Source organism: Gavialis gangeticus, unplaced genomic scaffold (assembly GCF_001723915.1).
Source record: "Gavialis gangeticus isolate Ggan-Ray unplaced genomic scaffold, GavGan_comp1, whole genome shotgun sequence".
Classification (NCBI taxonomy): Eukaryota; Metazoa; Chordata; order Crocodylia; family Gavialidae; genus Gavialis; species Gavialis gangeticus.
Window position 1 is genome coordinate 121,410,192 of NW_017729022.1, and position 16,560 is coordinate 121,426,751.

Sequence of the window (16,560 nt, forward strand, 5' to 3'; positions counted from 1 at the left end):
TTTAAGCCGCTCAGGGGTAGACAACGCTGGCAAAAATGTTGATGGCTGGCACACACCTGCCCATCTACCTACAACAGTACAAATCATTGCACATTTTATTTCAACCAAGGGTGGCGGGGTTGGCGGGCTCAACCTACCTACAGAGGTAGCTTGAGGAACCTCACACAGGCTTGATGAACAAAGATGGGTCTGAGGCAGAGATGCTTATGCTGCAAGATCCAGAAAACCTAAGTTTGATCCCTGTTGCAGACAACTGCCCAGAGGAATGTTTGCTCTGGTACTAACGTAGTTGTAAAAGACTTTCCTACACTCCCACTGTGGATTTAACTGTAGTAATAAATGCAGCCTCTGTGCTCAATAGTGTAATTTACATTCATCTTCACCAGCCCCAAAGGAACCTATTATCAGTTCAGAGAATACTGAACTCTCCATTACACAAAACAAAATGAAATAGATGTAGAAATAAGTACAATAATGTCACAAGAAAGTGACATCACCTACTGTGAGGTTACAGAAACGACAGTGCTTCAGAAATAATGATATATCAGTTATGTATTGTTATGACTTTAAATTATGCTTTTGTGGGGGTGGGCCTAATACCTTATACCCCCAGAAACCCAGCTAAGGGACCCACCATGAGAGAAATTAATAGGATTTAGTATCTCACTCAGGACCACCAAACCAATTATCATTGGATGATTTCACTCCTAGAAATGACAGGGAGACATTTTCAATGTGCATGAAAATGATGAAATGAAAACAGAGATAAGTCCTTTAAAATATGTGCAAAGAGAGCATTAAAAGAAAAGAAAGGTGTTTATAAATCTACATAGTGGACCTCCTTAATGTTTTCTTACCTTTGGTGGGAAGCTAGAGGATTTGAGATCAGACTCAGATCCCCTGACCACTGCCCCCTAAATGGTATAGAAATACAGTAAACTCATGAAAAATCCTTAAATATAAAAGAACAATATACAATATGCAGGGGGTGAAGTGTTTCACTGGGTAAAGGTATAAATAAGACAGTTCAAGAGCTGAGAAGTATCACTGATGACTGCTGTTGTCTGTCCCTGCTCTTGAGCACCTAAAAGCTTGGCTTTTCTGTTTGAGGCTATAACCTGGCGTTCTGATTGCTGTGTGAGGACGACAGAGTAGGCAGTGAGTGCAAACTGCGTAATACAACCATCAGGTTCTGCAGTTACAGGAGGTGGCAAAACTGGGCCTGTTTTCCATTGATAGCCAAGTCATTCATCCTGCTGACTGCTGCATTCACCGGGTGCCTACAGTACATGGGAGCCTTCCTGAGTGTGATGAGGTTTAGCTAATAATGTAGATGGGTGGTTCTCAACCTTTTTTGTACCAAGACTCATTTCTAAAGTTCAGTGACCAGTCCTTATCCAGTGCCCCTCACTCCCGACCTGCTGGCCCCAAGTGTGGGGGACAGGAGGGGTGTGTGGGGTATGGGGAGGCCCCCAAGCAGCCCCCCATAGGCTGGAGCTCTGCCAGCCCTCAACGGAAAAGCAACGGTTTCTCATGTTTTTCTTCTTTAAAGGAGAATCCATTTTTCAAGTTTGTGACCTATTGTTGTGACCCACTTTTTTTGGGTTCTGACCCACAGGTTGAGAAACACTCCTGTAGATAATGTTGTGCCATTGTCCGCGGATGGTTGGATGCACCCCAACAGAAACAACAAACACTGGTCCTTTTCCATGGACTCCTTGAAAACTAGGGAGCCACTCTAGGAGAGAATGAAGACATGGACAGAAGCCCCAGGAAGAGCAGGAGTGGGAAGGCTTGACAAAGACACACTTATAGAAAGCAGGGTAGATTTGCACCTCATGGGTTAACTAACTCGGAAATGCATAAGCTTTCATGAGCCCTGACTTATTTCACCAGATGCCGGTGAGGGGGCTTCTAACTAAAACGCAGTAAGTAGAATAGGAGATTAGAATAGGAAGGGCAGTGAAAGGAGAGGAAGAAAGGAGGGGGCCCTGCAGGGGTAGGCATAATCTTTTCTCCCATGGGAACACGCACTGGAACAGGCCTGAAGGTTTTGGCAGGAGAGCTGGCTCTTCAGTGGCGCCGAGCTAGCCCCGTTTTCCGAAGCCGCGCGGAGCCTCATAGGAGACGAAAGCCTGCAGTTGAACAGGAACAGGTTTCCCAGGCACGTTTTGCAGCCAGCATTTTTTTCCCCCAAACCTGCACCCCCGATTCCGGAGCTATTTCCCATTTTTTTCACGAACAAAGCAGGGGCAGAAACAGCCGGGGCAGGGGGCTCCCCCGTGGAGGCGGTTCTGAGGGAGGGCTCAGCAGCCACGCAGCAGCCCGGCGCCCCCGGGCACACCCCTCCCGCCTCCGCGGGGGGAGCGCGGGGCGAGCCCGAGCCCGAGCCCGGGCAGGACACTCCGGCCCCGCCCCGCCCCGTCTCGTCCAGTCCCGTCCCGTCCCGCTCGGGGCAGGAGTTTGCTGGGCGTACGGCTGCCCGAGGTGCTCGCCGGGCTCCTGCCATGGGCCGGGGCTGGGCAGAGCGCCGGCTGCTGCCGCCGCCGCTGTTGCTGCTGCCGTTGCTGCTGCCGTTGCTGCTGCCGGGCTGCGGAGCGGGTGAGTCCGGCGGCGCCTGTGGGCTGTGCTGCTTGGGCAGGGACCTGTGCCCGCGGGCGGGTGCGAGACCATCCCGACCCCGGAGCTGCCCGCAGGCAGGGGCGGGAGAAGTCCGGGGGGCGAGCAGGAGCCTGCGCGCTCATCCAAGCCCCGGGCTGCGGGGGGAAAAGTCTGGGAAAGGGGAAGTGTAACCCTTACTGGCACTCTGGGACTGAGGCTGTCTCTCTTGCTGGCCTCACAACAGGCCATACCCCCCTTCCCCCCCTCCCCGTTTGCCTCTTCAGAGTGTAGGGCAGGGGCTGGAGTAGCAAAGACATCCCAGGCTCACCCCGCGCCTCGACGTGGCGTGTGGGGGCAGAGGGAGGGGGGAGCCACGAGGGGCCCACTCCTTGTTGCTGGGCTCGGGTCCCCGCAAACAGCCGGGGATGGGATGGGGTTGAGCTGCTCCAGCTCCTTCCCCACAGTTCGCCCTGGAGGCATGTGTGAAGCCACGGAGCCCCAAGCAGGGCTTGCAGCCTCCCTGCCACCTGCTGCGAGCAGCCTGGGCTCTGTAGTCCACACCAGCTGCCCAGAGCCCAGGCTGGCTGTGGCGTGGCGAGCAAAATGGCACGCCACAAATGGCACGTGATATGCTCTGCTGGCGCATGTACCAGGGGTTGCCAGCCTCTGGGGTAGGTTCTTTGGGGCAGGGATACTGCTGTGCTGGGCTTGAACCAGGTGTAGCAAAATGGGACCCCTTTTCTGTTGGCCCCTAGACATGCTGATGTGATCCAAGTGAAGATGATGGGAACACACCGGTCATTGGGTTCAGTCCCCTGCAACTGTAGATGACTCTGTAACAGATAACAAGACTGTAAGAGTCCATGGGAGTCCATTAGCGGTTTCTCCCACACACCACAAGCTGACAGAAAAAACCCCACAAATATAAAAGCTTCAGCTCCTCCAAAACAACACTGTGCTATGGAGAGAGAGCAGAAGAAACCAAGGGTGTCACTTATCCCTTGGGCCCTTTCAGTGAACGGGAATTTGTTGGGTAAGGTGTCCCTGGGTGATCCTTTACAGAAGAGAGCATAACAACCCCAGTGGTCCCTGCCAGTGTGACCTGGAGTAAACTTTCTTTGTGGTCCTGATTAACCTTGAATAGCTGAAGAAGCCCCCATCAGTCAGAACAATTTGGTACGCATATGGGACTCTGCCACTCTTCCCTGCCCCCCCCCGCCCTCCATCAGTCAGGTGCCTGAGTATTTCCTAGTTCATTCCTCCCTTCTCAACTGTGGCCAATCTCTCATGCTCCAGAGGAAGGCAGGGAAGCAGACTTGTGCACTAAAAGAGGGCGGATAAAAAAAGCATGGGATTAAAAACAGTATGATGGTATATCAGTACATGTATTACAGTGCAGCAAATATAGTGAGCATGCGAAAAACTCAGGAGGAAGAAGGATGATCCTGAAAGGGCATTGCAACTGCCTAGCCTGCCCTGGCCTTCCTTATTAGCACACCCAAACTATAGAGTTCTTCACATTTTGAGCGAAAGCATCCCTTTGAAAAGAGCCCCATGAAACGGCAAGGCAACCCCAGTGGAAAACCACTCCAGTACTGAACCCAGACACCCGTGGGAAGCTCTCTCACTCACTGTGAGACTACTTCCTCTCTCTTCAGCCACTCCCTCAACTCCTGCCTGCACTATCAGCAAAGTCAGAGGCCCCATGACCCCAACAACTCGCCGCACAGTGAGAAAGTGTCCTTTCCGCCCCTCTTGGGGACAATTACAAAATGAACACCCAAAGCTCTGTATCACATGTCCCAGTTGCTCACTCTGAAATCACCCTATCTTAGCCTACTGTCCCTTCAGAGTTCTGCGATGGTCATTTCAGAGGCCCATGATGTGGGTGGGATTAGAAGGAAATGAATTCTGCCTCATGGTGGGCAGGTAAGAGCTCTGTTTCCATGTGAGGGGAGCATGTCCAAATAGTCCTTTTATCAGGGTAAATATGTAAGTATTTGTTGTGACCACTTGAATATGCATGTTGGATACAGTCAGAGAAATCCTGAATTTATAATACTACAGAGAATGTGTGGAAAGCTTCCTGGATTTACACATTAATCCAGTAATATCTCATTAAAAAAATAATTGGACTCTGTAAGGTTTTCTGATGCAGGGCTCTCAGTTTAGATTCTTTCTTCTATTCTCTGCACATTCCAAAAGTCATTAAGGGAATCTGTTGAGAAAGCAAGACTGCAGCTAGAGATGGGAACCCTTTTGATGGGTGGGTGGGTGTGGGGGTGGGGAGAGAATTTTTTTTCTTTTTCACTTCAGTAGCTGGGTCTTTGTTATTAGCTGGCTAGTTGGTCCCTTCAACTGCAGGCTAGGTGAGGTGATTGTATTGCTGTCTTTTGAAAGTCTGAAATAATAATAAAACTAAAGTTCTAAATCAGGGGTTGGCAGAGTGCCAAAAACACTCACAACCTCAACTTGGAAGATGTTGGCATGCCAGGGGTGGGCGGCAGGAAAGCCGCGAGGGGCCTGATCCATGTTGTAGCAGTGCAACCCCAGCCCCTTCCCTTCCATCCACACCAAGGTGCACGTGCCAAGCAAAGTGCCTTCGCGTGCCACTCTGGCACCCATGCTGGGGGTTGCCTACCCTTGTTTTAAAAAGTAATATTTTAGCTTGTATTTCTGGTTCCCTTTCCCCCCCAAACAGTTTGCTGCTGGAATGAGGGGGTGGGTGGCAGGGAAGGAGGGAGGGAAGGGTGCTCCAAGGATGAGGATGCTAGCCCAACCCTGGCAAGATTGGAATTCAGTGCCTACTGTGCCATAAGCTCAATGTCTTTAGGACACAGTTCTCCGCCTGTCAGTGGAGAACATTTCTCTTCCTCTCGGTGGTGTTGTGAGGACAAATACCTACTATGTTGACGGGCTGTATCAGTCCCCAAGAGAGAGTTCTAGATTAGAAAAGGACTTGAGTAGTAAAGGTGGTGGCACCTTTCTGAGTGCATGTATTAAAGGGAAAGGTATTGGACCCTTGGGCTACCAATACTTTTTCTCTGGGTAATAAATGGAGAAACACTGGCTAATATTTTGTTGTTTATGAGAGTAGATTTTTTTTCCTGCAAACAATTAAACCGACTTTAAGAAATAGATATTGCTGCCTCAGCTCAGCGTGAGATTTCTAATTCAAAGGAGAAGGAGGGCTGCCTGGCTGGCCTGTGTCAGGAAATGAGGATCTCAAGTTTCAGAGGTCCCTCGCAAGGCAAAAATCTGTCTTTATTGAGCCATTCAGCCATTTTGCATCTGGTCACCTGGTTCCTAGCATGGTATAAGTAAGCAACAGTAAGATGTTGAAGGTTCAGCCATACTCACCTGCTTTTTGTTTGTGTTATGATGGTTTAAGAGATGAGGCACTCTTGAAGAGCTTAGTTGTTTTTGTAGGGGAGGATAGTTGTTTAGTAACTTAGACTGGGAGAGCATTTCTGTTTACTCTAAAAGTAGTAGAAGCTGGGAGCAAACTGTTGCGACTGTTCAGGAATTTCTTTCTAAAAGTATCATTTTTCTTGAGTAAAAATAGAGATCAGCTTAGTAAAGAAATGTATCCACCCTCAAAATTAGGTCACTGGTTCTATGTAATGTACACCAGACTTATCTGAGTGCTCAGTTATTCACAATGGGAAATTTAATGACATAGCATTAAATCTTAGAGATGTTTGATTTTTCAGGACTACTTGCTGCCTAAAAAAAGTCTCTTCTGAATACTTGTTGAGTAAAAATGTCCAAACCTTCTACTAATTTTTTTATTTAATTCTAACCGCTTAATTCATTTTTTTGAAGTGGCAAATTAACTAAGATTGATCAAATTTACTTTTTGAAAAGGAAGCATAATTTTACTGATATCAACAAGGTGGATTGATCAGACCTGTAGTTTTGCTTGAGATATCCAGTAGAAGATATTTAAAACTAAACTAGTAAAAATATTTATCTGGAAAGCATTCTTCTCTTAAAGGATGCTGCTTTATTTCTTAGAATGTTTTTATTGCTCCTGTTAAAGACTTGTACAGGCAAGAGTGGGAAATGCTAGCAAGCTAGGGGGAAAAAGTAAGTTGAATGCTTAATATTCTTCATCAGTGTTAAATAATATGTCGCACTGTATTTTCAGGAGGCAATGTGTTACCTTCAGGCTGCTGCTGAGCAGGGTGTCAGCATGAAAAACCTCCATAGTAATTGCCTCCCAGATAAAGCACTTTGTAATCATTGGTTCCTTTGCAAAGAGAGGTAGCTATTTATGTTACCCTGAAGTCAAGCAGAAGCCAGAGTAGAAGTGCACCTTATAGACTACCAGAATCAAAACATGCATAAGCTTTCATGAGCTACAGTTCACTTCATCAGATTCTATATACAGTAATGTGCTCAGCTTCTGATGAAGTGAGCTGTGGTTCACAAAAGTGTATACAGCTCTGATTTTGTTAGTCTTTAAGGTGCATCTCTACCCTGCCTTTTGCCATTAATATTCTATGCAAGGTAGTAGTCCCATTTCATCAATAAGGACACCAAGGCACAGAGGCTAATGGACTTTGCCCACAACCAAACAACCTGGTCCAGGGCAGAGGAAAGAAGAGAATTTGGATTTCAACCCTTGCTCCTGTGTACAAGTCCATCCTTTTGCTTGAGTACTCACTTTGTTCTGCCAGACTTGGGGTGACCCTTGAGACTCTACAGCTCACATACTGGAAGTCCTTAGACAGCTCTCAGCTGTGAGTGGAAGGCTGCAGTCCAGGCTTGAACCCAGATTAGAGAAGCACAGAGGCTCAAGTGTATGCTAGGTCTGCACGGTTGGGTGACTTTCCTACCCATTTTTGTTTTGCTGTTGCTGAGTTCACAGTAACTTCAGCTCTGGCATTCTCCCAAGCTTAGCTTTTCCTAGAGGGTTTCTATCCCAAACCTTTTCTGCTCGGGGACCTTCAAATCCTCTTACTTTCTAAAACAGGAGCCATTAGGGGGGTTGCCTGACCTGACAGCAGCAATGACTTTGTATCTCAAGGTGGGGCACACACCTCAGTTTAGCAAGTCAACCAAAATGCCTTGCATTGAACATGCCTATTCTGTTTCAACACAGCCCACTGCACCAAGCAGAGAACTCTTTTTGCATCACTCCCTTATACAAAATTACAAATGGTCCTATTAGGATTAGGTGTATGAATAGGAGGGGCTATGAGTTTATATGCCGTGAAGCATTTTCTACTCTATAAGATGTTTTTATTAACACAACACAGCCACAAGTTACTCATCTATTTTTGGTGTCAACATCTCAGCTGAGTGCTTCCATGCTCCAGCTCAAATGAGTCCTGGGAGGAGGGCCAATTGGACTCCTCAAACACAGTGATTCATGCAGAGAGCACATCTTTGTGTGTCTGTCTCGTTCTCTTTGTAACTTGGCTTCTCTGTTTATGTGGAGTGCTTTTTATAGGGTTATTTCATACCACAGTAAAGGAAGCATTTGAGGAAACATCCTTGGCAATACACAGCCTAAAGTTTGTAGATCTAGTGGTTGTGTGGGGAAGGGCCCCCAGAGATCCACGAAGAGAGGAGCCACCCTGTGTGGAAGCCAGTCTCTTCAAGCAGCTGTGCTCCCTGCTCCCACCAGAGCTTGTAATATGGGTGTGCAGTAGGAACCATGCTGCCACGGATGGAGAGAGTCCTGCAGCTGCTGAGCAGTAGCTGGGAGAGGGTCTCTGCAGGAGATACCCTCAAGTCAGGTGGAAGTCTGCCTTCTGATATTGAAAGAGGTTATAAAGTGTGGGTGTTGTTTTACAGATAAGGATGAAGGAGGATCAGAAACAAGGAAGTCACACCTGGTGCCACCCAGAAAAGCAGCTTCAGTGGACTCAGCCACTGCATCCCGATTTCCCCGGTCCCTTCTAATCAAGATGAACCGTCCCACCCAGAGCAGTACACAAATGCAACCTGAAGAGCCAAGGACTGGCCATGCAAATGGCGGACTTGTAAACCACTCAATGCAGTCAGTTAAATTTAATCCCACAGTACGACACATAGTAATTAATGAGGATACAGATGTCACTTTTAATTGCTCAATTAATGTACCTCGATTATTAATCAATCAAGATTCTTTTGTTATTGCCTTGTGGAAAGATGGGAAGGAACTGCATGTACCTGACCGCATAGCCAGCCGATATTACGAGGTTTTTGATGGGGAAGAAATAACATTGATCTCTACCTTCAGGTAATTTATAAAGATGTCTGGAGTGGTGCTAACTGATTGCTGTTTCCATTTCAGGAATGTCTAGTGGCTGGTGGCTTAGATCAATGGTTCCCAAACTTTTTCTATCTGTGGGCCACTGCCACCCCTCCAGTGTTTGTGTAGACCAGTGTTTCTCAACCTTTTAAGTAGCTAGTACCCCCTAACTTCCGCAAATTTTAATAAGTACCCCAACACTCAATTTTCCAGGGGATTTTATATTTACCGACTAGCGTGTGCCATATGTTGGAAGAAGGGCTGTGCATATAAGGCTGTGATATAACACATGTCTGATTTGGTGTGGGTAGGGTTACCACCTTTTACACCAGGGGTGTACAACCCAAGTATATACCTGGGTTAGAGGTGATGTTGGCTAAAGCTTGGAGGGCTGAACCCAGTGCTGTGCAAAGTGCAGCACGCCAAATTATTACTTGGGAATTTAAAGGGCTGCGCAATGCATGGCATGCCAAATCTTTTGCCATAGTTTTGAGAGGAGGAAGGGGTGAGAGAGAGAGGAAAAGAGGGTGAGAGAGAGAGACAGACAAGGAGGCAGCTGCTGCCAGCCGTGGAGCCCAGGCTCTTCCCAGCAGGTGGCTGGGAGTCTGCAAGCCCTGCTGCAAGCAGCCCGAGCTCTGTGGCAGGCAGCAGCTACCCAGAGCCTGGGCTGGCTGCAGCCAGGAGGCTGCAAAGAGCTGCTCTGGGCTCTGGCATCATGCACCTTGGAGCAGACAGTGTGGGGAGCCCTGAGGCAGCGCAGCCCAGAAAAGCTGGGCAGCTTTTCTGCGGACAATTTTCTGCCCAACATCTCTGGTAGAGGGGAAGGTGTGTGGGGGAGGAAAGCGGTGTGGGGGGTGCAGATCGAGGCCCTCACCCATGGTGAGGGAGGGAGTTGAGCAGGGGCTGGAGCTGGGGTGGAGGTGCTACCCAGTCAGGGTGGTGAATGGGACCCTGGGGCGGGGAGTGGGATGGAGCTGCAGGCAGTTTGTCTAGGAGGTGCGGGGGGAGAGGGTGGAAGTGGCTCCTTGCTGCTGCATGCACTACTCGGTGGTGGGACAGGGGCATGTGGCCTCCGCCCCCAGATTTGTGCACGGGGCAGATGCAGGCTGCCCACTGTGGCCTTAGGGCTCTCTGCCTTGCTTCCTTTGCCCTAGGAACTTGGCAGCAGCTGCATGTCCCCTGTCCATCCAGCAGGAGCGGGGGCAGCAAGTTGTGTCCCCTGCCTCTGGGCAAGCAGGGGACACGGCACAGGCAGCATACGGCTCCCAGGGCAAAGGCAGCAGAGTGGAGAGTCCCAAGCCCACAGCAGGCAGCCCACCTCTTCCCTCACCTCGTATAAGTGTCCCCATGCTTAAAAATGGTGGTGGCGGCACTTGAACTAAAGCTCATTTGACCAGCTTTAGTTCAAGCACCCCCGCTGCCATTTTTAAGTGTCAGGATGCTGATCCTCTGAATGAGCCGCCTGCAGCTGTCCCTCTCCCTGCTCTGGCACCAGGGTCCCATTCACTGCCCTGGCTGGGCAGTGCCCCCTGCCCCTACCCCACTCACTCCCTAACCATGGGGGCCTGCCCCCCCACACATCCCTTCCCTCCCTTATGCCCCTTCACCTCCACAGACTTACCCGTAGGGCACTGCTCTCCATGCTGCCTGGATGCATTCCTGAATATCAGTTATTAGATTGGTATCAGCTGATATGGTTGGTGAATAATCAGCTATCAGTATCAGTCATGAAAATCTCTATCAGTGCACTTCTAGTATTAGCTGCTCTGCTAGCCAGCACAGCAGAGCCTCCAGTCCTGCCAATGACCTCAGTGGGTCAGAATGATGCCAGATGATGAAGTTTCTGTTTGCATGTTTTTTAAACCAGGGCACTTGAATACACAGCACTGCATTTCCAGGACATCCAGGTTGCTCAGTCAAGCACCCAAGATTTAAGAAATGCCTGGGTATTGGTTACCATCCATCTTAATTTGTCTCCCTTGTGAATATGCATCACAAGGCAGCCTTTAATTACATAAGTGCAGACTAGTTTTCCTAGAAGCCCCTGTGTCCTGCATTGTGCAAGGTAGATGGTGTGCCAGGGCCAAATCAGGTTTATGCCTTTGTCTGCAGGAGCACTGCCTCCTTTGTTGCAGAAGCCAAAAGGTGTCCAGCAAAGAAGGTGGGGCACTGCAGAAACAGAACAGGTGGTCTCATGGTTAATGCACTTGAATGTTTCCCTGGAGACTTGATTTCCGTCCCTGCCTCTGCCGCTAGCTCTCTTGTGATACTGGGAAAATCACTTACACCATACTTTTCACACCTGGCCCGTAAATGCAATTTCCAATTTCTGGGTTCCCAGTTTAACAAATCTAGACTCTGATTTTGCAGAAATTCTGAGCACTCCCTGTAACTACTGAATCAGTGGGAGCTAGGCTTTGAACTTACAAGTCCTTTGTAAGGTTTAATTATGAAAAATCAGGTCTAACTGCCTCAAACAGGGCACTGAAAATTAGTGGACACTTTTGACTTTAATCTCTGTCTCTGCTCCCCACCTGTTAAACAGGTAATAATGTCTGATCACCTCATGGGTTTGTGAGAACAAAGTAACATCTCTGAAGCACTTCAAAACTGTTGTGAGGAGCAAAAAACCTATGAAGAAATTACTCATTCTGTCTTTGACTAGCAAGCCAATTAATAAGGCTGGCAGCCAAACACTGACTGAACAACAGAGAAATCAAATGATGAAGAAGAGATTGTGGAGTGAGCACTACTCGGCCTACACTGATGCAGCAGCAGCCTGTGTGGAAAAACTCCCTTTTGACTTGAGTCTGCACACTTACCTTTAGTCCTGGTGTTTCTGAACCTTGGAGTGCTTGACTTCAATTGTAAACACCATTTTTGCATTAACATTATTTAGACCAGTTTTGGAAGGATTGTGGCATTTCTTTCCATGTGTACCAAGGAACAGAAGCTGTTTGGGGTCAGTCTAGAGGCAAATGACCAGGCACTGGTAATTCTTTCCTTTTCCCCTGCAGCATAATCCGTGCACAGCGCTCCGATAATGGATCCTACAGCTGTAAGCTGAAAATCCACAATGATGAGATCGTGTCAGACCCAATATTTGTTCAGCTGGAAGGTATGCCTAGCTTGGAAAATGCCAATGGCAGAGGGCTGCAGGAGCACTGAGACCAGGGGAGTTCACACCGGAGTGGAGAAATAGAAGTGGGCCACTGGGACTGCACCTGGAGAGGTCCAGGAGCAGAGAGGGGTGGGAGGCAATGCTGAATTCAGGCCAGCAGGGACTGTGACACTTCTGCTGAGAGCAGGCATCACAGTAGACATAGGACTGAGGGAACTTCCAGCCTATCACTAACACTGCTGCCAAATCCAGGCATGACCAATTATTAAGGCAGTTGCTGTAGTGAGCCCCCATCACTGTTGTTTCTAGAGCCCAGTGTTTTTTGTGTCTGTCTGCACAGGGCTCCCACACTTCATCCAGCAGCCCCGGAGCCTGAATGTTACTAGGAACAGGCCTTTCAATCTCACCTGCCATGCGGTGGGGCCTCCAGAGCCTGTACAGATTCACTGGTTTTGGAACAGCAGCAAAGTGAATGAAAAACCTGACATTTCTCCCTCCATCCTAACAGTGCCAAGTGAGTATAATGGTGCCACTGAAGGAAAGGGGGTGGGAAGGGATGCACTGCCTGCCCATCACTTGAACAAGAGAATGCTGGACTCTGATTGTAAAGCACCTGGCTTTGTTTATTGTACTTTGTGGCAGACAGTTAGGTGGCAGTACCCATCTCCTGTTTGCTAATTTAATGGAGGAACAGCTAAACTGCTAATGTGACCATTAGGTTCTAATATCACCTCATGTGTGAAAGGTCAGGAAGCCTCTTCCCTGGAAAAGTCCTAGCCTGGGCACATGTCCTAGATACGTCACAGCTCTTGGAAAAGCATTGAATTACATGTCAACCCATGCACTGCATCTCTGAAGGGCTGGTGTGCACCGGTAAGGGAATGTGTTCAGACCTGCAGCCATTGAATGTGTCCCTCTGAGAAGTAAAGACAGGCACTACAACAGTTGATTTTGTGCAGAGGTTCTTTGCAATAGCAGGGGGACCTGCCAGACATGCAGGTGCTTGCCATCCACTGTAGCACTCCCTTCATTCAGCACAGATTTTGCTTTAAGTGTTTAATTGAATACTGTATCTGTGCAGGGATATGATAAGGGTGAGCACTGGCTTAATAGATAAAGTGATCTAACTGGGACGTGGTTTCTTTCCTCAGTGTCACTCTGCAATATACGCCCTGGAGCTGGTTGTTGTAGAAGTTGCTCTTGGACGTTATTTGGCCAGTGGCCTACAAAGACTGCAAGCTTCTTTTGGTTTATTTATAGGCTTAGATATAATCCCACAGAATTTGTTAGGAATTTCTCCTGTAAATTAGGAAAATAGAACCACTTTATTTCAGCTAACCTGCCTACCAGAATGAGCTGGAACATTAGTAAGGTTAGTAAGAGGATGAAAAACTAATAGACACCCCTTTTAGCAAAGCAGGTTTCTTTTCCATATAAGTTCACCACTGCTCTCAGATGACCTCTTTGAAGGCATCTCCAATTGACTTGATTGTCCTCACTGAGCATCCTGTGGGGCTGCTGTGAAGGGGTGTAGAGTCTGAATTTTGAATGGGAAGATTTTTTGTTGTCGAGCGTAGGTCTGCACCACAGTGACAGAGAACTCAGTCTTGTTCTCAGAGGAGTGGGCCCCACCCACTCCTGTCTGCGTACATCAGCACCAGGAATATGGGGTAGGGAGCTGAGGACACTGAGGAATACCTCAAGCTGCTATTCTTGAGTACTTCAGAAACCCAGGTCTTGAGCGCAGCACTGGACAGCAGTACTTTCTGCCTCCCTGGTGTAGACAGACCCTGAGCGCCCAGAGGAACTGATGGAAATGGACTCTGCAACAGTTTGCTTTGTATCTGGGTCTCTCCAGACACACAACTTAAAGTATACCTCTTGGCTCACCCCAGCCCCCTGACTGGAGGCCCATGGGCTTCTGTCAGTGTTCAGGGTCCCATGGCTGTCCTGCCCTTCCCAACATGGCTGGTACTGCACAGGGGGAAGTAATTGGTGGCCACCCAGCCTTTAGTGGAGAATGGGAAGGTGTGAAGAGGCACTGGGTTTTGGGTGGACCCTGTGCTTTTGATATCAGCAGGGGATGGGATTCCAGGTCCCTGCGCAAAGGCACTGCTTCTCTCTTTATTATGGCATTCATTTCTTTAGCCATGGCTTCCTTTCCTCTACAGCTTGCTCTCCTGCTACTGATGCCATATAGGGGTCCATGGGGGACACTGAGGCTGAGGGCTAGCATGTCCAGTATTTTTCCCTTTGTTTTCCTCTACCAGTCAAGCCACTCACTTAAGCATGTCCCTGTGGAGTTGTTCCTTAGCTATAACCTCTTGCATGGCTGCACAGTGTGTTATGCTCAATGTGAATGCGTGGAGAGTCTCCCTAATTCAGAAAAGCTGACTTGGTCTTATTGTTTCTGTGGTGAAAGGCCCCAGATCGTGTCCTGAAGACAGAGGTGGCATTATTGCCATGTCCCAGAAACCAGCTTTTGCACAGCAGCCAGTCACAGGGCTCAGTCCTGTCATCCTTTTGTGTCCATTGTCCTAATGTAAGGTTGGTAACGATAGTAGAACTGCAGGTTACAGGTGACCTGGGGGAACCTGAGATGAACACGCTTCCTCCATGGACACCACAGTGGGAGATTAAGTGCCTTGCTCAAGGCCAGTGGCAGGGCAGCACCGGGGCTCCCAGGTGCCAAATGAACACCCTGAGCCATCCTCCCTTCCTCTCCCAGTCAGGTCCAGCTTTCCTGGGGAAGTGCTGTGCCAACCCTGAGTCCTATCTTAGGCATCCAAGTCTGGATTTATTTTCTCAAGTGTGGCAAAAACATGGAGCTACAGGGTTGGTGCCATCAAACTAGGATGTATGGCAAGCTTGGAGTATGCCCCCTACACAGGGCACAACCCAGTCATACTTTGGATGAGCCAGGTGAATCTTTTGTCCCCTGAAGCAAAGTCACTGGAGTTCTGGCTTCTGGCCCATTCTTCAGAGGGACTAAAATTTCTTCTGAAAGGGAAGTTTGTGTCAAACTCTCTTCCTTCCTTAGCAGCCTATAAATTAATCTTTCCATCCCTTGGCCAGGCTGATCAGTGCCCAGCGGTGCCCAGCAGTTCCCAGCAGCACCAGGGTTGCAGCCACAGCAAGCTGCAAGCCCAAAGACTTTGCAGAAGGCTAGAGATGACACTCTAGGTCATCTCTACTGGGGTGTAGGGAGCCCAAAACAACAGAGTTGTTGGCTCTGGTTCTGGCCCTGCCACTGCTCCAAGTCAGTCTGCCCATCAGCCCATGCAGCAGTTTCCTTCATCTCCAGTAATGTGGGATGGTGACTTCCTGTGTGGCAGCCATGTGTTCTGCCCAGGGCAGGGAACACTATATTTCCTGTCCTCTAAGTGCTGGACCTGTGGGAATGCTGCCGTTGGCTTCAGCAGGAACAGGAAGAGGCTGTCCAGGGAATTGGGTGCTCCCTGGCTCACATCCCTGAGACCTGGATGAGGTCTTGGTGCACTGAGCAAAGCACTGGAACAGGAGGGGTAGAGATTGGAGAAGGTCCTGTGGTGAAATTCTCCCATGTGCTAGAGCAGTCTGTGTCTCTCTGGTATAGGCTGGCTTAGTTGGCCACAGGGGATTGCCCTGACATAGAGCAAGTTGCCCCTTCATTCCAGTGATCTCTGACCACTTGCAGCTCCTGTTGCCATTGAAGCCTGTTCAGGTTAGAGCAGCTATGGGACTGGCTGACTGGTTTGGGTGTACATATGTACAGATGACTTAGTGCAGCCCCCTCATACATCCCTGTTCCATTCACCTCCTAGGCTGGCACCAAGGATCAGGGCTCTTGTCTTTCTGTGGTGTAGTTCCACCTGCAGACTCATCTCCCTGGGTGCTTGTGTCTGTGTTAGTGCAAGCAGCGTGTCAGAGCAATGTGATTATAAGGTCTCCTATCAATGTGAGTGTAAGGGAGGTCACATCTGGTTACTGTCAACTGCTGCTTCTAACCTCAGAAGACAGAACAAATATAGATGTGGAAGAACCTTGAATACCCAAGGAGACAGGAAGGATTAGCAATAATCAGGTAGGGGACAGAGCCCCTGGAAACCCAGGATGGATAGAGAAGTCCCTTCATTCCCATTATCACCATCCACAAGAGAAAAGGGAGGGGGGATGCTTGATTCACTCTTTAGAACAAAGTTCCTAGGTAATTACCAGAGATGTTATGACTGGCATGTCATGGATTCCAAAGATAGATTTAAAAGGCAGTGAAAGTTGGAACATGTGACTCATTCGTCCTGCATTTTCTATGTCCCTGTTTGGCAAACTTTAGGTCGGATCCATGCAGTGGCCTTAGAAAGGTCAAAGCAACTGCAAATGTGAGTCAGGACTGTATGGGGTGCAGGCATTTTCAGTGCGAGGCATTCACGTCAATGAACTGTCAAAAGTGGGGGCTTGAAAGTCAATCAGTTGTTGCTTAGAGATCCACTGCCTGACAGGAAGATAGGCTTGGAAAAAAATATGGTGTTGTCTTTACAGGGGGAGTGAGTGAAAATGGGAAACTTTTGAGTACAAGAAGACTGTGTGTGTGTGTGTGTGTGTGTGTGTGTGTGTG

At 48.7% G+C, this 16,560-nt stretch overlaps 1 protein-coding gene across 1 annotated transcript in view; it reads left to right on the forward strand.

The window, feature by feature from the left end:
- Window positions 1-2,440: 2,440 nt before the first annotated feature.
- MERTK (MER proto-oncogene, tyrosine kinase) overlaps window positions 2,441-16,560 on the forward strand; it is a 72,218-nt gene continuing 58,098 nt past the window's right edge. The window contains exons 1-4 of the mRNA XM_019516112.1: window positions 2,441-2,601; window positions 8,407-8,833; window positions 11,863-11,963; window positions 12,307-12,480. Coding sequence (XP_019371657.1) covers window positions 2,508-2,601; window positions 8,407-8,833; window positions 11,863-11,963; window positions 12,307-12,480 — 796 coding nt within the window. The 5' untranslated portion in view covers window positions 2,441-2,507. The remainder of the gene's footprint in view (window positions 2,602-8,406; window positions 8,834-11,862; window positions 11,964-12,306; window positions 12,481-16,560) is intronic.